The following is a 20,949-nucleotide window of genomic DNA, read 5'->3' on the forward strand; positions in this document are numbered from 1 at the left end:
CTTCTTCTTCTTCTTCTTCTTCTTCTTCTTCTTCTTCTTCTTCTTCTTCTTCTTCTTCTTCTTCGTGTGAGTGTGCACGCGCATGTGTGTGCCTGTCCTGGCTTGAACATAGGGCCTAGGCACTGTCCCTGAGCTTTTGCTCAAGGCTAGCACTCTACCATTTGAGCCAGAGCTCCATTAGCTTTTTGGGGGGTAGTTTATTGGGGATGAGTCTTGTAGACTTTCCTACATAGGCTGGCTTCAAACCATGATCCCCAGATCTCAACTTCCTGAGTAGTAGGATTACAGGCATGAGCCACCAGTGCGTTTTTTTTTTTGTTGTTGTTGTTTTGTTTTTGATGGTAACTGGGGATTGAATTCAGGGCCTGGTGTTTGTTAGGAAAGTGCTCACCATTTTTGTCTTGGATATTTTGGGGACAGGGTTTCGCTAATGCCAGGGCTGACTTGGACTGAGGTCAGCCTGTGTGTCTGGGAATGACAGGCATGCATCCTTAAGGCTAGCCATTTTGCTTCATCCATGGCTAGGATAACAGATGCATACCACCAAGCTCAGCCAAAAGTCCCTTAATATAATAGGATGTCTTTGTTTCATGGCCTATCTGATATCTCCTCCCATTCTTTCAAGTTAAGATTGATATCTGGGCTCCAGAGAACTTCTTTCATTACTTCTTTATTACCAGAGCTTGAATTTAGAGCCTGTGCTCGCTTGGCTTTCTTACCTATAGTTGGAACTCTTCTAACTTGAGCCACTCCTCCATCCTGGCTTTTTGCTGTTTAATTGGAGATGAAGTCTCTTGGACTTTTCTGCCTAGGCTGGCTTTGAACTATGATCCTCTACGTCTCAGCCTCTTGAGCTAGGATAGCAAACATGAGCCACTGGTGTCTAGCTACAATTATTTTTGAGCCTGTGACTTGTATTTACAGAAATAAGTGTTAAATCTCCTTCAGTTTGGTAAGTTTTAAAGTACCTAGTTATTCATGAAATTATATTTATTATACCATATTACATTTTTTACATTTTACTATTACCCAAGGTATGCTATATTGCTAAAGCTGGGCTTTAACAAACTCCTGGGCTCAGTAGTTCTCCTTCAACTTTTCTAGTAGCTTGGACTAGTCTGTATCACCACACCAAGCTTGGCAATTATTTAAAGTCTATTTTTGCCAGTTGTTACTGTTCCCTAGGTGCATAGTTTTTCTCTCCTTTTTTTTTTGGAGGAAGTGGTGGTGGTAGGATATATATGTGACTTACTTTACTGTCTTTCAGGAAGAGGAGTTAAATAATTGTTCATTTATTGAAATATCCATACAAGAAAATATGTGAATGTTAAATATGTGTAGTATTGTGCTTGGCACATAGTAGTCATTTAATTGATAGCAGCATATTTATTTGTTTCTTGTTCACTTCACTAGAACGTAAGTTCCTAGTCTGTCTTCTGTGGTTACACCAGATCTTAGAACAGTGATTGACATAGAAGGTGCCGAGTAATTAGTCTGAGTGAGTGAATGATTGAAGATTTTGGGCTTCTAATTGTGTGGTGATAAAAGATAAGGAAAAGAGAAAAATCTGAGCCTGTACAATTATCCTCTGCCTTTCACATTGATATGTCTTCATACAGGACAGCCATTTTGGGGGGTGCTGATGGATACCTGCGGGGTCGGCTATGTTGCCCTGGGGGAGGCCGGCCCCGTGGGGAACATGACTGTGGTAGATGCTCCTGGACAAGATGTGCTAAACCAGCTTGATATCAAGGGCTCCTCAGAAGCAACCAGTGTGGAGGCTTCCATAGAGATGTCACTGCCTACTCCTTTGACTGGATTTGAGGGTTCTCCTGATAAGAGGCTTTTCCCTCCAGACCAGGAAAGCCTTTCCAGACTGGAACATCAAGGTGGGTACCTCTGGGGTTTGTTGATTATTTCCCTGCTCTTTTTGGCTCCCCATAGTTTAAGATGAAAGAGAAGTATGAGTTTTTTTTTTTTTTTTTTGTCAGTTGTGGGGCTTGAACTCTGGGCTTGGGCGCTATCCCTGCACTCTTCAGCTTAAGGCGAGCACTCTAGCGCTTGAGCCACAGCGCCACAGCACCACTTCTGTTTTCCAGTGGTTTATTGGAGATAAGAGTCTCACTTGGGCTGGGAAGGTGGCTCAGTGGTAGAGCGCTTGCCTTGCATGCATGAGGCCCTGGGTTCGATTCCTCAGCACCACATAAGCAAAAAGAAAAAAGCCAGAAGTAGCGCTGTGGCTCAAGTGGTAGAGCGCTAGCCTTGAGCTGATGAGCTGAGGGACAGTGCCCAGGCCCAGAGTTCAGGCCCCACGACTGGATCAAAAAAAAATCTCAACAAATTCTCACCCTGGGCTGGCTTTGAACCATGATCCTCAGATCTCAGCCTCCTGAGTAGCTAGGATTATAGGCATGAGCCACCAGCCCCCAGCTGTAGGATCTTATAATCCTGGGTATATAATCTATTCCAAAGAGGTTTGTGCTCCATTCGCATCTTACAGACCATATTCTTTTCTACAGATCTTTCTTCGGAGCTATCAAAGATCTCAAAGCCTAGGGCTTCACAGTCTTCCCGGAAGAGAGGTAGTGGGACACCAAAAGGTCCCAGAAGGCCCCAACAGCGTAAAGCTCCATCCACCCCTCTGGTTCCTGCTCTCTTAGATCAGTCCAACCCTCTATCTGCCCCTGTGCCTAAGAAACGAAGTCAAAAATCTAAGGGAGACCTGCTACTCCTGAAGTTGTCCAAAGGTCTAGAGCAGCCAGAGTCTCCACATCCAAAGAGGCCCCCTGAGGACTTTACCTCTCCTGAGGAACGACCCCGCCGAAGGGCTGCCCAAGTGTAAGGATTGTGGGGCATGGCCTGGTGGAGGGGGTGGAGGTGAGGGGATGAGGGTGGAGCAGATACGGAGAGATGGGAAGACTCTACAAGGTGTCAGGTAAGCTGGGGGGATGTCTGGTTGTGGGATCACGGGCACTCCTTTAGCTCTCACCTTAGCCACTTTTATGGTATGTGTTGCTAACTTTTTGTATCTAAGAGGCTTCTTTCTGCACCTCATATTCCATCACATTTTTTGTTTGTTTTTGTTTGTTTTGAGACAGGGTCTCGCTATGTAATAGACCAGGCTGGCCTGGAACTCGCGATCCTCCAGCCTCAGCCTCCCGAGTGCTGGGATTACAGGAGTGCACTACAACACCCGGCTCTCCATCACATTTTTCGCAGACTTCCCCCAGGTCTTCATTGCTATTTTACCACCCAGTATATTTCAGTATTTATGTGCCTTTCCTTTCATTTCCCTTGCCCTTTATGTTCTTTAATGTGGTAGAATGAAAAGTGCATTGGCTTTGGAGTTGCAAGACCTAGATTTTGTTATCAGACTTGGCTAAGCCACGTCATTTAACTTTTCATCTGTTAAGGAGGAAGGGGAATTTAATGGCTACTTCCCAGGGTTCCTGGGAGGATCCAGTGAGTTGGGAATCGGTGAAGTCTGGGGAAGTAGGCTCTCAGGTAAAGGTTTGTGAGGATAGTGCTGATTCTTCCTACCCCACAGGGCACTTCTGTATCTTCAGGAAGTGGCTGCTGAGGAGCTCTCCACAGCTCTTCCTACTCCGGTGTCTTGTCCTCCTAAGAGTCCCAAGGTGAGCAGCCCCACCAAACCGAAGAAGATCCGGCAGCAGGCAGTCTGCCAAGGTGGAGACGAGGATGCTGCTGTGCAGGGTGAAGGCTTTGTTCTCAAGGTTGAGGCTGAAGAAGAAGAAGAAAGTGAAGGCCCAACTGAGAGCTTTTCTGATCCCGAACCTGCAGCACCCCGAAGCACCACACGAGGACCCGCGTCAGGGGTAATGAGAATGCACAAGAAAGTAGATGGGGAGATAATGATCTTGGGGGTCAGCCCCATGTTGAGCTTTGCCTCAGTTTTGTTTTTGTTTATAACTTTTTAAAGGAATGACTTCAAAAACATTGAGATGTTAGAGAGATTATAGGGGAAGTGTATAATAAACAGGGTTATTTACATTTATAATTGAATATACTAATCATGGAAGATGATTATAGGGGAAAGGTCTAGTAAACAAGAGTAATCAGGGCTGGGAAGGTGGCTCAGTGGTAGAGTGCTTGCCTTGCATGTATGAGGTCCTGGGTTTGATTCCTCAGCACCACATAAGCAGAAAAAGCTGGAAGTGGTGCTGTGGCTCAAGTGGTAGAACGCTAGCCTTGAGCTGAAGAGGTGAGGGGCAGCGCCCAGGCCCAGAGTTCAGGCCCCATGACCAACCAAAAAAAAACAAGAGTAATCAATAATTGATTGTTCTGTACTAGGAAAAATAATCGTGAACAAAATTATGCCTGATAAAGTTTCAGTGAAGTCATTGTTAGACCAGGATACCAGGAACAAAGAGAGGCCAGATGATTAACTGCTTGTTTCATAGAATAATGATAAAATAAATTGTGGTTGGAACATAAGGCCTAGGTACAATTCTAGGGGAGATGAAACTAGAAAGGGCAAAAAGAGCAAAACTGGCAGGAGCCAAAAATCACAATTGGTTTGGGGAGTTATTTTCTTTAAAAATTTTTTGGCAGTACTGGCAGGGAAGGTAAACAATGCCAAAGAAAGTAAAAGTTAGGAAGGAAAGCTCATTCCCTTACTTTTTCTCTGATTTGATTCTCAGAAGCAGAAGTCACACTGTCGAGGCTTGGCTCCCAATGGCTTACCCAATTACATCATGGCTCCTGTTTGGAAGTGCCTCCATCTCACCAAAGACCTGTGAGACTTTGGGGCTGGTGGGAAAGGAGCAGTGGAGGAATGCAGGGCAATCTAGAAAGTGAAGTGCTCATGGGTGGAGCATGGTGATGACATCCATTCATAAATGAATGCTACAAAAGCAAGAACTCCTTAGAATGAAGTATAGAGTCTGGGGACATGGTTCAAGCAGTAGAGCACCTATGTGGCAAGAGTGGGATCTTGAGTTCAAACTTAAGTAATACTAATTAAACAACTCTTAATATGAATGAAATATGATAAGTTCTGGTTGTCAGTTGTACTGGCCACATTGGTCAAGTATTGGTATACTGGATAGCACACACCACAGATAGATCATCTACCCTTACAGAAAGTTAAATTGGACAGCACAGCTGCAAAATCTCTGCTTCTTCACTGATGCTTCTTTTGTCTCTCTAGCCGAGAACAGCAACATTCGTTCTGGGAGTTTGCTGAATGGATTCCTGTAGCCTGGAAGTGGCAATTGCTATCTGAGCTGTAAGTTGAAGGGTATCCCTGAAGCTGAGGCTAGGTGGCAGAAGAGCGACATAGGACTATAGATACATAGTAGGCATCCTGGAATGGGTGAGACTTCCAAAATCAGGCTGTTCACTTTGCTTTCTTCCAGAGAGGCAGCTCCTTACCTGCCCCAGGAAGAGAAGTCTCCATTGTTTTCTGTACAACGTGAAGGACTTCCTGAGGATGGCACACTCTACCGCATAAACAGGTGAAGATTGCCACTAAGCTTTTTTTTCTGATTCTAGGTGACAGGAAAATGAATGTTGAAGAGGATGACAAATTAGCCATGTTCTGATACTGGGCCTATTGATTCTAAGGACAAGTTTCCCACTTGACACAAGTTACTTCTTTCTAGTTTTCAGTGCTCAGCTCTACGGGAAGTTTAGGGAAACTAGGAAGACTTGGGGGTCAAACCAGTTTACATAACAATGTACTCAGCCCTGGAAAGAATGATGTAATAATTGCAAATTAAAAACCTATCTTTTGTTGTTGTTGTTGGTTGTGGGGCTTGAACTCAGGGTTTAGGTGCTGTCCCTGAGTTCTTTTTACTGATGTTCTACCACTTTGAGCCACAGCGCTACTTCTGGTTTTCTGGAGATAAGTCTCATGAACTTTCCTGCCTGGGCTGACTGAACCACAATCCTTAGATCTCAGCCTCCTGAATAGCTAGGATTATAGATGTGAGCCACCAATGCCAAGCAAATGCCTTCTATTTTTAAGCGGGGCTCATGCTTATAATCCTACCTACTCAGGAGGCTGAGATCTGAGGAGAGCGGTTCAGAGCCAGCCTGGACAGGAAAGTCTGTGAGACTTTTTGTTTTTTGGGTCCAGTCGTGGGCCCTGAACTCTGGGCCTGGGCACTGTTCCTCAGCTCTTCAGCTCAAGGCTAGCACTCTACCACTTGAGCCACAGCACCACGTCTGGCTTTTTTCTTTTTTGCTTATGTAGTGCTGAGGAATCGAACCCAGGGCCTCATGCATGCAAGGCAAGCGTTCTACCACTGAGCTACCTTCCCAGCCCCTCTGTGAGACTTTTTATCTCCAATAAACCACCAGAAAATGGAAAGTGACGCTGTAGCTCAAGTGGTAGAGTGCTTACCTTGAGCTGGAAAGCTGGGGGACAGCACCCAAGCCCAGAGTTCAAGCCCCATGACCAACCAAAAAAAAAGCCTATTTTTGATGATGAACTGGAGCTAGGAAGACATAGGGAAGCAAAGGGCAGAGGGAAGGGAAGGAGGTACAAATGCTCTCACCTGGAGACTTGGTTTTTCAGGCCCTTGCTTAAGCCAGATCATATCTGCTCCACTGGAGCTCCCATTCCATCCTAATCTTTTACTAATGTTTTTGACTTCTCTCCAGGTTTAGTTCGATCTCAGCACATCCAGAGCGCTGGGATGTATCCTTCTTCACAGGGGGACCACTCTGGGCTCTGGACTGGTGTCCAGTGCCAGAGGGATCAGCAGCCTCGCAGTATGTGGCCCTTTTCTCCAGCCCTGACATGAATGAGACACATCCACTGAGCCGACTTCACTCAGGCCCTGGGCTGCTGCAGTTGTGGGGCCTTGGGACATTACAGCAAGAAAGCTGGTGAGGTGGGGTTGGGACACTGCCATGGGTAGATGGGTGAGGTAGAGAGGATGGGGGAAGGCTTGGATTGGGCTGAGACAAGGAGAGTCGATCTCCAGTAGCCCTAGCCAGCTCTTCCTACCCACTGTCCCCACATGCTTTCTCTCTCCAGTCCTGACAATAGGGCTCACTTTGTCTATGGGATTGCTTGTGACAATGGCTGTATCTGGGACCTCAAGTTCTGCCCCAGTGGAGCATGGGAGCTTCCGGAAACCTCTCGGAAGGTACTTCCGTTGACGATGGGATGGCCCTGGGAGTTCTCAGCATTGGAGGCAGGAAGGCTGGATTGTGGTGGATAGAGATTTTCCAGCAACTCCATATCATGTTTTTAGGGATTAGCACCTTGTTTTCTGAGAAGCACCTATAGGGAGCAAGCCTCAGCCATGGGCCTGATTTCTTTCTCTCTCTTTCTCTCTCTCTCTCTAGGCTCCTCACCTGCCCCGGCTGGGTCTTTTGGCTCTTGCCTGCTCAGATGGAAAAGTGCTGCTGTTCAGTCTGCCACATCCTGAGGCCCTGCTAGCTCAGCAGTCCCTAGGTGAGGAGCAGAGCAAGCAAACAGGACTGCAGTCATGGGTGCGAAGCTTGCCTCCTCTGAAACTTCTCTGTAGCACAGAGCCTTAGTCATACCCACACCCATATTGTGACCACATTTGCTTTTGAGTTTGGACTTTTACTTACAGGATTATAACTGTACTCTTGTAGCTCTTTAGTTTTTATTTTCCCCTTCCTTATTATCCTGGTTAGCCCCTTGCCTTTATTGCTGTCCTGATTAATTGGCTCTATGAAGAGCTACTATGAGCTAAGACCAACAAAGGTGAATTCTCCCTGTTGGGTGTGGGCTTGAACTCAGGGTCTGGGTGCTGTCCCTGAGTTCTTTTGCTCAAGGCTAGCACTCTACCATTGAGCTGCAAGCCACTTCTAGTTTTCTATGGGTTAATTGGAAATAAGAGTCTCAAGGACTTTCCTGCCCAGGCTGCCTTCGAACTCAGATCTCAGCCTCCTGAGTAGCTAGGATTACAGGCATGAGCCACCAGTGCCCAGCTCCCAATTTGTATGTCAGACCCTTCACCCTATACCAATATGCATATACACAGACCACAAAATATTGTCAGTACAGGGAGAAAATTAGAGTTCAGATGAGCAAGATGAGGGAAAGGCCAGGGAAAGGCAGCTTCTATGTGTTGAATGTATTTGTTTTTAACACTATTGAGTATTTAATGAGGAAAGCATCTGCGCATAAGCCCTGGGAAGTCCTGTATATGGTGGTCTGGTGGAGAAGAGGGTTAAAGAGGGAATAGGTAGTAAGGAAGTAAAGAATGATGATTCTTTCAGAAAGTTTGGGTGGTAGCTGGATTGATTGAAGGAAAAAAGTTCTTTTAGTTGTGCTTATTTGTAGAGGAGACAATAGGACATGCTTACCTGGAAATAGGAAAATGATCCACCAGGGAAAGAGCAAGTGTATAATGCAGGAGAAAGGAGGAATGAACAAATGAGCAAAGTTCTAGAAACAGAAGAGAGTAGGGTCAAGGGATTAGCCATTCTGACAGGAGCAAAGGAAGTATCAGGTATAACAGAAGAAGATGGGGACAGATAGATTGTGAGTCAGAGATTTGATGGTGGAGGGGCCAAGAAGGTGGCTTAGTGGTAGAGTGCTTGCCTTGTATGCATGAGGCCCTATGTTCAATTCCTCAGCAGCACATAAGCAGAAAAAGCCAGAAGTGGCACTGTGGCTCAATTGGTAGAGCACTAGCCTTGAGCTGTAGACTGAAGGACCACCCAGGCCCAGAGCTCAGGCCCCCCAACCGACCAAAAGAAAGAAAAGAAATTTGATGGTAGAAAGATAAAGGCTTTCTCAAGAAAGGATGAGGTGGGGCTGGGAATGCGATTTAGTGGTAAAGTGCTTGGACTAGCATGCATGAGTTTGATTCCTCAGTACCACGTAAACAGAAAAAGCCACAAATGGCAGTGTGGGTCAAGTGGTAGAGTGCTAACCTTGAGCAAAAGAAGCTCAGGGACAGTGCCCAGGCCTTGAGTTCAAGCCCCAGGGCTGGAAAAAAAAAAAAAAAGGATGAGGGAAAGTTGTCTATGTGTGAGGCTTTAACCTCAGAATAAGGCCTAGCAAGGATCTCAAGCCTCTAATCAAAACCAATCAGCTACTGCTCTTTTTCCCTTACAGATTCAATGAGGCCTGCTATCTATAAGGTGAGTAAGGAACCTGCTGCCTTAGCTGAGGCTCTACTCTTAGAGCCTTGCCTACAAATGCTACACTGAGTTGTCTTGTACTTAGAAAATATGTCCCCACCTGCCGGATTAAACACGGACTTGAACCTTTGTTCCCAACAACTAGGATTCCTAACCCTAGTCCCAGCTCTTCTGTCCTTGCAGGTGCAGTGTGTAGCAACCCTTCAAGTGGGGTCTATGCAAGCTTCAGACCCATCTGAGTGTGGTCAGTGCCTTAGCCTGGCCTGGATGCCTACCAGGCCCCACCACCACCTGGCTGCTGGGTACTATAATGGTAAAGCAAAATAAAATGTAAAGAGCTATTGTTCTTTTTTTTTTTTTTTTTGCTTGTCCTAGGGATTGAACTTTGGGCCTGGGTGTTTTCCCTGAGTTTCTTTGGCTCAAGGCCAGCCCTTTACCACTTGAGCCACAGCACCTCTTCCAGCTTACTTTATTTGATTTTATTGTAAAGATGCTTACAGAGGAGTTACATTACATGAGTAAGGTTCTTCCAGCTTTTTCTGAGTAGTTTATTAGAGATACAAGTCTCACAAACTTTCCTTTCTGGGCTGGCTTCCAACTGCAATCCTCAGATCTCAGCCTCCTGAGTAGCTAGGATTACAGGTATGAGCCACTGGCACCTAGCTAAGCCTATCTCTTAAAATGAAAAAACAATAAAACCAGGCGTATTAGTACAAGTCTATAATCCAAAACTCAGAAAGATAATGTCAGGATGATCAAGAGTTTAGACCCATTCTGGGTTACATAGCAAGTTCTAGCAAATGGACATAATTTTATGATTTTTTTGTACATAAAAGAAATTTATTTTTGTAAATGAGAACTTATTAGCTATAGCTCACACCTGTAATTCTAGTTACTCAGGAGGCTATCTGAGGTTCATGGTTCAGAGCCATCCCAGGCAGGAAAGTCTATGAGACTCTTTTTTTTTTTTTTCTCGGTCGTGGGGCTTGAACTCTGGGCCTGGGCATTGTCCCTCAGCTCTTCAGCTCAAGGCGAGCGCTCTACCACTTGAGCTACAGCGCCACTTCCGGTTTTCTGGTGGTTTATTGGAGATAGGAGTCTCACGGTCTCTCCTGCCCGGGCTGGCTTTGAACCTCGATCCTCAGATCTCAGCCTCCTGAGTAGCTAGGATTACAGGCGTGAGCCACCAGCACCCGGCTCTATGAGACTCTTATCTCCAATAAACCACTAGAAAACGGGAAGTGGCATTATAGCTCAAGCGGTAGAGTGCTCACCTTGAGCTGAAGAGCTGAGGGACAGCACCCAGGCCCAGAGTTCAAGCCCCACAACCAGCAACAACAACAAAAAAAACTTCATATGTATTAAATTATAAAAAATTACCTAGGAAAAAAAGCCACTGAAACCAACACCGGTGGCTCACACCTGTAATCCTAGCTACCCAGGAAGCTGAGATCTGAGGATTGTGGTTCAGAGTCAGCCTAGGCAGGAAAGGCTGTGAGACTCTACAAGTAACCACCAGAAAACCAGAAGGGGCACTGAGGCTCAAGAAGTAGAGTGCTTACCTTCAACTGAAGAGCTCAGGGACAGCACCCAGGCCAAGTTAAAGCCCCACAACTGACCCCCCCCAAAAACAACAACAACAACAACAAAAAAACACTGAAATCATAATGGAAGATTCCTAATGTTAGGAATACAAAATGAAGACAGTATAGATGATTCTTTCAGGAAGAATTAGTTTCTTGAAGATAATTTTAAGATTTTTAAAAAGCCAGGTGCTGGTAGTTTATATCTGTAGTTCAAGCTAGTAATGAGGCTAGATCTATTAGAGATGAGCCTGAGCAGGAAGTTCTGAAAGACTATATCTCCAAAATAACCAGCAAAAAAATGAGCTTGAGGTGTGGCTCATGTTGTGGAGAACCAACCTAGCCAGCACAAAGCGAGTTCGAACTCCAGTACCACCAAAAAAACCAATGACTGACATTAAGCAGTTAGAAGTGTGTGTGTGTGTGTGTGTGACATTAAGCAGTTAGAAGTGTGTGTGTGTGTGTGACATTAAGCAATTAGAAGTGTGTGTGTGTTTTGTTGTTTGTGGGGCCTGAATTCTGGGCCTGTTAGCTCTTCAGCTCAAGGCTAGCGCTCTACCAATTGAGCACAGTGCCACTTCCAGCTTTTTTGCTTATGTGATGCTAAGGAAAGGAATTGAACCCAGGGCCTCATGTATACAAGGCAAGCACTCTACCACTGAGCCATCTTTCTGGCCCCTTAGTTTATTCTTTTTAAACAGCTTTCATTTTCAATCATCATTGGTAAACTTTCTGTTGAAATGATAAATCAGCACTCTTTTGGTGCTGGTGGTTTACTCCTATAATTCTAGCTACCCAGGAGGCTGAAATCTAAGGATCGGGGTTCAAAGCCAGCCTGAGCAAGAAAGTCTGTGAGACTCTTATCTCCAATCAGCCACCAAAAAACCAGAAGTGAAACTGTGTCTCAAAGTAGTAGAATTGTAGCCTTGAGCACAAAAGCTCAGTGACTATGTCCAGGCCCTGAGTTCAAGTCCCATGACTGACCAAAAACAAGTTAGCACTCATACTTCTTGTTATCCCTCCATCTTTTATTTTTCTTTTGGTGACCTTGTCAAGGTACATGCTTTATGCTGTTCTCTTATCTTAACTTCTAAAGTAACTTAGTGATTGTTTTCACTGGTCCTGTAGTTCAGTCTTTCCCTCCATTGCTAAATTAATTTTATTGCATACCTTAATTCACTGTAATAGAAATGTTCCTGAATTTATGCGTAAATGGGATTTAGCTGCAAATATTTTTCTCTGCCATTGCTAAGATTTTTATTCCTGGTCTCTTTATCAAAGTTATACTTTTCAGTACTTCTCCTTTGTTACTCTGGTTATTGGTCATCTTATTTGGAGTTAGCCAGGTTAGTTTCTTTTCATCCTTTTGTTTGTTTGTTTGTTTTCCTTTTTTTTTGTACATTTTGTTGCTTTGGATTCCCTGCCTGTTATACTTAAAAGAGGGTTAGGGATGAAGAAGCAACTGTCTAGCACATTGCAAGCTCTGAGTTCAAGCCCCAGTACTTACCACCACCTGGCCCTACTCCCCTCCGCTGTCCCTGCCAAATAGTTAAGCAGACATTTTCTGTGAAAGACTGATTATAATAATTTTAGGCTTTATGGGACGATTGGCTATTATTTAAACCACACAACTCTTCCATATAATGTGGGATTAGTCATAGTTTGGTAAACAAATGGATTCAATTGTGTTGCAGTAAACTGGTTACTGTTATTTAAACTGGTTGCTGGCTACACAGAATTTACTACATAGACTATAGTTTGCCCGCCATACTTAGAAGGTTTTGTTTTTGGTTTGTTTGTTTTTTCCTTTGGCAGAATGAGGGTTTGATCTCAGGCCTTTACCTTTGTTAGACAGGTACTCTACCATTTGAATCAAACCTCAGTGTGGGTGTGGGTGTGTGGTATTGGCTTCAATTCCTTGTGCCCAGGTGTATGTGAGAGAGATAGATATTGGCTTAAATTCCTTGTGCATTTGTTTCAGCTTTCTTGGTCATGTCTTCCACTTGAGTCATGCCTCCAGTTCAGGATGTTACTGATTAATTGAAGCTAGAGTCTTTTTAACCTGGGCTGGTTCCAAATCAATATCTTCCTAGTCTCAGCCTGCTGAGTAGCTAGGATTACAACATGAGCCATTAGCACCCAGCTTTACTTTGTTGTTGTTGTTGTTTGTGGGGCTTGAACTCTAGGCCTGGTTCTTCAGCTCAAGGTGAGCACTCTACCACTTGAGCCACAGCACCACTTCCGGTTTTTGGGTGGTTAATAGGAGATAGAGTCTCACGGGCTTTCCTGCCAGGGCTGGCTTTGAACCATGATCCTAAGATCTCAGCTTCCTGAGTAGCTAGGATTGCAGGTGTGAGCCACTGGCGCCCGGCTTTTTTTTTAAAAAAAAAAAAAGTTTCACTATATAGTCCAGATGGACCTCAAAACTATCAAATTTTCCTGCTTCAGTTTCCTGGAGTACTGGGATTACAGGTGTGTAGCACTTTACCTATCTGAGTTTATGCTTTTTGCTTTTATTTTTCTTGCCTTGTACAGCAATTTGTGAGTCTTGTACTTAGGGCCTGGATACTGTCCCTGAGTTTTTTGGTTTTGTTGTTGTCGTTGTCAGACGTGGGGCTTGAACTTGGCCTGGGAGCTGTTCCTCTGCCCGGGCTGGCTTTGAACCGCAGTCCTTAGATCTCTGAGTAGCTAGGAGTACAGGCGTAAGCCACCAACGCCCAGCTTTTATGTTTTTTTTTAAACCATACTTCTTTTTTTTGCCTTTTCTTTTTTGGCATTGGGGATTGAACCCAGGATGTTGCACTTGCTAGCAAGTGCTTTGCCACTGCCCTACATCCCAGTCCTTCTCTCTCTCTTTTTTTTTTGCCAGTCCTGGGGCTTGAACTCAGGCCTGGGTTCTGTCCCTGAGCTTCTTTGTGCTCAAGGTTAGTGCTTTACCACTTGAGCCACAGTGCCATTTCTGGCTTTTTTGAGTAGGTTATTGGAGATAAGAATGTCAGGGGGACTTTTCTATCCAGGCTGGCTTTGAACCTTAATCCTCAGACCCCAGCTTCATGGGTAGCTAGGATTATAGATAAGAGCCACTGACACCCAGCATTTTGGATTTTTTAATACCTTTATTTTGATTTTGGGAGTAAGAGGCCAGTGCATTCAACCAGATACCTTTAAACTGCAAATCCAAAACTAAGCCATTACTTTTTGGTTGATAAGAACTGGGGCGAAAATGTCAGGTAATGAATTTAAACCATACAGGACTAAGAATAGCTAGTCATGATCCCCACAGTCTTCCACTGTAGTTTGGATCTGAGAGTAGAAGGAAAATAAAGGTCCTAAGAGCCCAGAGGAAGAAAAGAAATCAAGAACCAGCCTTTAATGTCTATGCATTCTGTCTCTATTTCAGGCATGGTGGTTTTCTGGAACCTTCCCACTAACTCACCCCTGCAGAGGATACGGCTTTCTGATGGCTCCTTAAAGCTCTACCCCTTCCATTGTTTCCTAGCCCATGATGAGGCTGTGCGTACAATTCAATGGTGCAAAGCTAACAGGTATGAAGTAAGATCTGTGGAGAGTGAAGGTGAAACTAGAACAGACTGTTCAAATTTGCTACTGATTTGGTCTTGCATCTTTTCAGTCATTTCCTAGTCTCTGCGGGGAGTGACCGGAAAATCAAATTCTGGGATCTTCGGCGACCTTATGAGCCAATAAACTGTATCAAGCGCTTCTTGAGTACAGAGCTGTCCTGGCTGCTCCCCTACAATGGTGTCACTGTGGCTCAGGACAACTGCTATGCCTCGTACGGCAAGATGGAGATGGCAGCCCTGGGGAAGGGTCCTAAGGGTGGGGATGCGAAGCATCCAGATTGTGGGAAGATGAAGGTTGACAGGGTTTGAATTCTGAAAGGATTTGGGGGAAAAAATCTATTTGATCTTAGAAAACAAAATTTTATTTATTGTTTTCATACAGATATGGACTCTGTGGAATTCATTATATTGATGCTGGTTACCTTGGTTTCAAGGCCTACTTCACTGCTCCTCGAAAAGGCACTGTTTGGGTGAGCCTCTCTTCCACAATCTCCATTACACAGGGAAATGCCATTTACTCTATAATGGTAGTCAGGAACAGGTGGTTGGTGTTTGGGTAGAAGGAGAAGGCAGGTGCATCATAACTATATCATCAGGGACATAGGTTACGGGAAACTTTCTGGGCTTTTTTGGTACTGAACTCTGGCACTGTCATGCAGCTTTTATTTAAAAAAAAAAAAATTTACAGCCGGGCGCTGGTGGCTCACGCCACCAGCTGAGATCTGAGGATCCCAGTTCAAAGCCAGCCCGGGCAGGAGAGACCGTGAGACTCCTATCTCCAATAAACCACCAGAAAACCGGAAGTGGCGTTGTAGCTCAAGTGGTAGAGCGCTCGCCTTGAGCTGAAGAGCTGAGGGACAGTGCCCAGGCCCAGAGTTCAAGCCCCACGACCGACAAAAAAAAAAAAAAATTACATTTGACCATATAAGATGATGTTAAGTGAAATGAACCCCAAGATAGGGACACAAGTGGTTTTTTTCTTTCTTTTAACGTATTTATAATGTACTATGTGATTTTTTTGTTTCTTTGGTATGTTCTTCTGTCACGGTATAACCCATTTCACTGTAATTGATTCCAATACCCTGCATCTTGTATATACATTTTTCTAATTTGGGGAGGGGAAGGGAAATAACAAAATGCTTAAATAAGGATACAGCTCGACCCATTGTAACAATGAGATGTACAAGACACTATGTTGAAGACGAACTTTACAACTTCGGCAGGGGATGGGGAGGAAAGGAGGGAAAGTGGAGAGGTGGGGAGGGAAGGAATGGTGGGGAGAAAGACAAAGGGGAGGTAACTGCTCAATGGGAACTGTACTCATTACCTTACTCATGTAACTGTAACCCCTCTGTACAGTATTTTTACGGTAAAAACATATACTAAAAAAACTATTTACTTTATAATTGTTATTGTAAAGGTGATGCACTAAGGGACTGCAGTTACATAAGTCAGGTAATGAATATATATCCGTTCATACAGCGTCATCCCTTTTCTCACTTTACACAGGTTTGTTTTGCTCATGGCTGGCATTCTTTCTGTTGAGCCATACCTCTTGTGACTTTTTGCTGGGGGTTTTGTTTGTTTTTATGTGCCAGTTCTTAGGCTTGAACTCAGGGCCTGAGTGTTGTACCTGAGCATTTCTGCTCAAAGGCAGTACTCTACTACTTGAGCCACAGCTCCTTTTAAGAGTTTTGGTAGTTGGGACTGGGAAGGTGGCTCAGTGGTAGAACACTTGCCTTGCATGCATGAGGCCCTGGGTTCGATTCCTCAGCACCACATAAGCAGGAAGAAAAAGCTGGAAGTGGCACTGTGGCTCAAGTGGTAGAGCACTAGCCTTGAGGTAAAGAGCCTATGGACAGCACCCAGGCCCAGAGTTCAGGCCCCACGACTGGACCCCCCCCCAAAAAAAATAGATTTTTGGTAGTTAATTGGAGATAAGATTCTCATGGATTTTACTGCCCAGGCTGGCTTAAGACCACAATCCTCATATTTCAGCCTCTTCCCAGCACGCCACCTTCCCCCCTCCCCCCTCTCCTTGGCTAATTGAAGATAAGTGTCTCATAAGGATTCTTCTTTCTGGGCTGGCTTCAAACCTAGGTAGTTCTTGCCTTTAGAGTAACTAGAATTACAGGTATGAGCCACTGGTGTTCAACCAAAACACTCATTTTTTTTGCCCCCCCCCTCATTTTTATTTGTACCCTTTTACCCTCAGACTGCAGGCATTATCAGTTCACAGAAATGAATGAGTAATCTTTCTTTCTTTCTTCCTTTTTTTCTTTCTTTCCTTCTTTTTTCTTTCTTCCTTTCGTCAGTCATGGGGCTTGAACTCTGGGCCTAGGCGCTGTCCCTGTGCTCTTCAGCTCAAAGCGAGGGCTCTACTGCTTAAGCCACAGTGCCACTTCCAGTTTTCTAGTGGTTTATTGAAGATACTAGTCTCAAGGACTTTCCTGCCAGGTCTGGCTTTGAACCGCAGTCCTCAGATCTCAGCCTCCTGAGTAGCTAGGATTACAGGCATAAGCCACCAGTGCCTGGCATTAATCTGTCTTTCTTTATTAGAGTCTTTCAGGATCTGACTGGCTTGGGACAGTAGCTGCTGGAGATATATCTGGGGAGCTCATAGCAGCTATATTGCCTGATATGGCATCGAATCCAGTAAATGTCAAGAAACCTGCAGAGAGAAGATTCGTACGTATATGAACATCTAACGGCAATACCATTTGTTACATCCTAATCCAATGTCCTGGCCAATTCCTGGTGGAGTGCAGATTAGTACTCAGGTTTCTAGCCCCAATATTGTCTGTGAAAGACACCATAGCATTTGTGTGTGTGTGTGTGTGTGTGTGTGTATACATGTGTGTGTACACCAGTACTGGGGCTTCCGCTCAAGCCTTTGTGGTCTTGGAGTCCTTTGGACTGATTTATGCTTACATTGGCTTTGAACCTTGATCCTCACAGTGTAATCTCCTAGTAACTGGAGTAAGCCACTAGCTCCTGGTTTTGGCATAATATTCCCTACATATTACTATTGGACTTTTTGTGTATGTGTGTGCCGGTCCGAGTGTTAGAACTGTCCCTGAGCTTTTCTGCTTAAGGTTAGTGATCTACCACTTGAACCACAGTTCCACTTCCAGTTCTTTTGGTAGTGTACTGGAGATGAGAGTCTCACAGACTTTCTTGCCCTGGCTAGCTTGTAATGGCAGTCCTCAGATCTCAGCCTCCTAAGTATTAGCTAGAATTACAGGCATAAGCCACCAGCACCCAGTTCCATATTACCACTGAGTATGGTTTTTGTTTATTTCAAGCCCCAGTACTGGCACAAAACAAAAATTCAGGGTCTTGAGGTCTTACTCATTAAGATTTTGCTGCCCCAAGCCAATTTCCTCTATGTTTTTCCGATTTCCTCTTATGTTTTCACTTTTAGTATTATAAAACCTAATTTCATCGTCTCCCTTGTAGCCTATATATAAAGCAGATCTGATCCCATATCAGGACAGTTCTGAAGAACAAGAATATACTTCTGCTTCATCTGGGACTCCCAACCCTCCCAAAGCTAAAACATACGCTGAAACTATCAACCATCACTACTTGCTTTTTCAGGACACAGATTTGGTAAGTCAAGGCGAGGAGACTGAGTGTGATATTAATTAGAAAAGGTGGAAATCTTTAGTCCTGTGTAGTAGGAAATTCTAAGGAGTTTGAGGGCAGAGTTGCAAAACTAAAGCTACTTGCTTTCTCTCCCTTCTGCTTCCCAGGGTTCCTTCCACAATCTGCTCCGTAGAGAACCAATGTTGCGTATGCAGGAAGGCGAAGGGCATGCTCAGCTTTGCCTGGATAGGCTGCAGCTTGAAGCTATTCATAAGGTGAATCTTGTCTCATCTCTCCCCCCATTCTCATTTTCTCCCAACTCTGAACTTGTCACCAATGATATGTGAGATGAAAAGGAACAGATGGCTAAGGAGGAAAACAACTTTGCCAACTCCTGTAGCATAAGATATACTTCACTCATTGGCTTTTCATTTCTATCTCTCTCACCTTATGGTTCTATCCTCTTAAGATTGTAATCTATTTTTGTTTATGCAACTAGGAGTAAACCTAAAACATGACTTCTAATCTTCTCTTTGGTTTTCCATTTCTTTGCACAGGTACGTTTCAGCCCAAACCTGGACTCCTATGGATGGCTGGTATCTGGGGGGCAGTCAGGGCTGGTTCGGATCCATTTTATCCGTGGACTCACCTCCCCATTGGGCCACCGTTTACAGCTTGAGAGCCAAACCCACTTCAGTGCTATGTTCCAACCATCTTTTCCAACAGAAGGGCTGAGTTTTCCTCCAGCCAGCCATTGCTTTCTGCCCAATCCCTAGTCTTAGTCCACACAGGACCCTTGAAATGAAGTCTGCCAAGAACAAATGGTCTCCATGCACAGAGCCATAGGAACTGGGCCCTTCCTGGACAGTGATGGTGCCAGGCCTGGATTTTTAGGCCTACCTCCCCAGGACTCCTTAAGTTCCTGTCCTTCCACAGACTTCATAGCCTCCTGCGGGTAGGGGGGCTCTCTCACTACAGTGAATTTCTTTACCTAAAATGATGGCTCACAAGAAACACTCAGGCCTGACCTAGGCTTGGGAGTCAAATTGCTCATATTGAGCATATTGTGAAGTGGGTAAAGCTAAGTAAAGGTACTGGGTGTTTTTGAGACCACTTGTGAGTGGGTGTTTGGAGAATCAGAAAGGGTATCGATTTGAAGGCTCCTTTTTCAGGATCCAGTGTTACTGCCTTCCTAAACTTCCTCTTCAGAGGAACCAACACACAGGCCCAAAAGTGGTGGCAGTAATTAATCGGACTGAAGCTGCTTATAGTACTTTGAGGAATACAGCAAACACCCTACCAATAGAATAGTGGCTTAGCTCTTACTTGCTCCTGCTTATGAAATATTCCCAATCACTGGTCAATTGACCATACTTGAACACTCTTAGAAGAGTTTTTGAAAACCTTTCTTTAAAGCTGGGCATGATGGTACATGCCTTTAATTCCCAGCATTTGGGAGGCTGAGGCAGGAGGATCATGAATTCAAGGCCAGCCTGAGCTATATAATGAGACCCTGTCTCATAAAACAAACTTCTTTTATATCAAGTTAGAATATACCTTTATTAATTTTACTCATGGGTATTAGGAAACCTAGTTATTCTTCCCTGTGACTACCCTTTTAAGTAGTTAACAATAGCTATCATGTGTTTCCCAAGTCTTTTTATCCTCTAGATTAAATATCTTCAGTTATTTGAACCATTCTTTTACACGTCATGATTTTTGATCCTTTATGATATGGTCACATTGTTGACTTATTAAACATGTTTATTTAAACTCTATAGGAGGTGTTCAGAACTGAAGTACAATAATGTAGTATATTGTTGTCTTGATAAGAGTGCTCTAATGGGATGCTACACACTCATTGTCTACAGTACAATACAATGCGGCTTTCTAAAGCACAGGCACACTCCAGCCTTGGTCTACACAGGAGTACAAGCTGAAGCTTGGAGGAAGGATTGGAGCTTACTAGGAAATGGAAAACCAAGCAGCCAGCTCCCTCTTGGAATGGATTCAAATTAGTTTGCTGGTTCAGGTATCTGAGAAAAATCTTTCTGCGTGTGTAGGCAAACTTATCATGTCAGAAAACCTTTAAGAAATGAAGAAACAAAAGTTGGACACTGCTGGCTCACTCCTATAATCCTAGCTACTCAACTGGCTAAGATGTGAAGAAGGTAGTTTAGAGCCAACTTGGACAGACAAATCCAAGAGAAACATCTCTAATTAGTAAGCAAAAACGTGGAATTGGAGGTGTGGCTCAAGTGCGGTAGCTCCAGCAACAAGCACTAGCACAAGGCCCTGAGTTCAAGCCCCAGTGTTGGCACACACACTCACAAAAAGAATTTCAAGTAGTTCAGTCCCCTTCTGTTACTAAGGAGGAAGCAGACCTGGAGGTGGCCCAGGTCTACTGGAAGCAGAGGAACCACAGCCTGTGAAGAGGAGCCAGGTGCTACACCACTGATGACCGGATTTGTGCTGATTTGCATAATAGGCTGGGAATGTGGTAGAGCGCTTGTCTAACATGCATTAAGCCCTGGGTTCCATTCCCCAGTACCACATAAACAGAAAAACCAGGAGTGGTGCTGTGGGTAAAGTGCTAGCTGAGCAAAAGAAGCTCAGGGATAGTGTCCAGGCCCTGAGTTCAAGCCCAAGGACTGGTCAAAAAAATAATAACCAAGTACTGGTGCTGGGATTTGCATTCAAAATTTGACAAAAATACAAGTTTTCCAGCCTCTATTTGGTCTCCTGTTGAAATTCCTTGGTAACCTAGCATGGTAATTTGAATCTAAGAACCTTTTAGTTAAATGCTGTGACTGGATTCTCCTCCACCCTTACTCATTCTCCAGTTTTTGTGGCAGGATTCTCCCTGCCTTAATCATACAGGAATTGAGTAACGGGCTGGAGGTGGACAGGTAGAGAACTTGGAAGTCTTAGGCTCCTGCCAGCCTAAAGAGCCAGCTGTAGGAGATAATTATAAATTCCCACCATCCTATATTAGAATAGTAGATATTACAGTTCAAAGGGCATTAGTCTGCTTATTCAGTCCCAGGCCTTGCCCCTCTGCCTAAAAAAAAAAAAAAATCATCTAGTCTACTGACAGATCT

The 20,949-nt window shown here is 44.4% G+C and overlaps 1 protein-coding gene across 3 annotated transcripts in view; it reads left to right on the forward strand.

Annotated features, from left to right (window-relative positions):
* Gtf3c2 (general transcription factor IIIC, polypeptide 2, beta 110kDa) overlaps positions 1–19,626 on the forward strand; it is a 23,627-nt gene extending 4,001 nt beyond the window's left edge. The window contains exons 2-20 of one of the 3 annotated variants that reach the window (XM_013013653.1): positions 1,620–1,889; positions 2,520–2,838; positions 3,099–3,230; positions 3,548–3,836; positions 4,662–4,756; positions 5,171–5,248; positions 5,379–5,477; positions 6,628–6,855; positions 7,007–7,118; positions 7,321–7,429; positions 9,071–9,096; positions 9,280–9,409; positions 14,080–14,224; positions 14,311–14,472; positions 14,643–14,730; positions 16,820–16,948; positions 17,720–17,872; positions 18,016–18,123; positions 18,406–19,626. In XM_013013653.1, coding sequence (XP_012869107.1) covers positions 1,643–1,889; positions 2,520–2,838; positions 3,099–3,230; positions 3,548–3,836; positions 4,662–4,756; positions 5,171–5,248; positions 5,379–5,477; positions 6,628–6,855; positions 7,007–7,118; positions 7,321–7,429; positions 9,071–9,096; positions 9,280–9,409; positions 14,080–14,224; positions 14,311–14,472; positions 14,643–14,730; positions 16,820–16,948; positions 17,720–17,872; positions 18,016–18,123; positions 18,406–18,624 — 2,868 coding nt within the window. In that variant the 5' untranslated portion in view covers positions 1,620–1,642 and the 3' untranslated portion in view covers positions 18,625–19,626. The remainder of the gene's footprint in view (positions 1–1,619; positions 1,890–2,519; positions 2,839–3,098; positions 3,231–3,547; positions 3,837–4,661; positions 4,757–5,170; positions 5,249–5,378; positions 5,478–6,627; positions 6,856–7,006; positions 7,119–7,320; positions 7,430–9,070; positions 9,097–9,279; positions 9,410–14,079; positions 14,225–14,310; positions 14,473–14,642; positions 14,731–16,819; positions 16,949–17,719; positions 17,873–18,015; positions 18,124–18,405) is intronic. The other 2 variants (XM_013013656.1, XM_013013654.1) reach the window with 2 other exon arrangements.
* The last annotated feature ends 1,323 nt before the right edge of the window (positions 19,627–20,949 follow it).

Source organism: Dipodomys ordii, unplaced genomic scaffold, assembly GCF_000151885.1.
Source record: "Dipodomys ordii isolate 6190 unplaced genomic scaffold, Dord_2.0 Scaffold20, whole genome shotgun sequence".
Lineage (NCBI taxonomy): Eukaryota > Metazoa > Chordata > Mammalia > Rodentia > Heteromyidae > Dipodomys > Dipodomys ordii.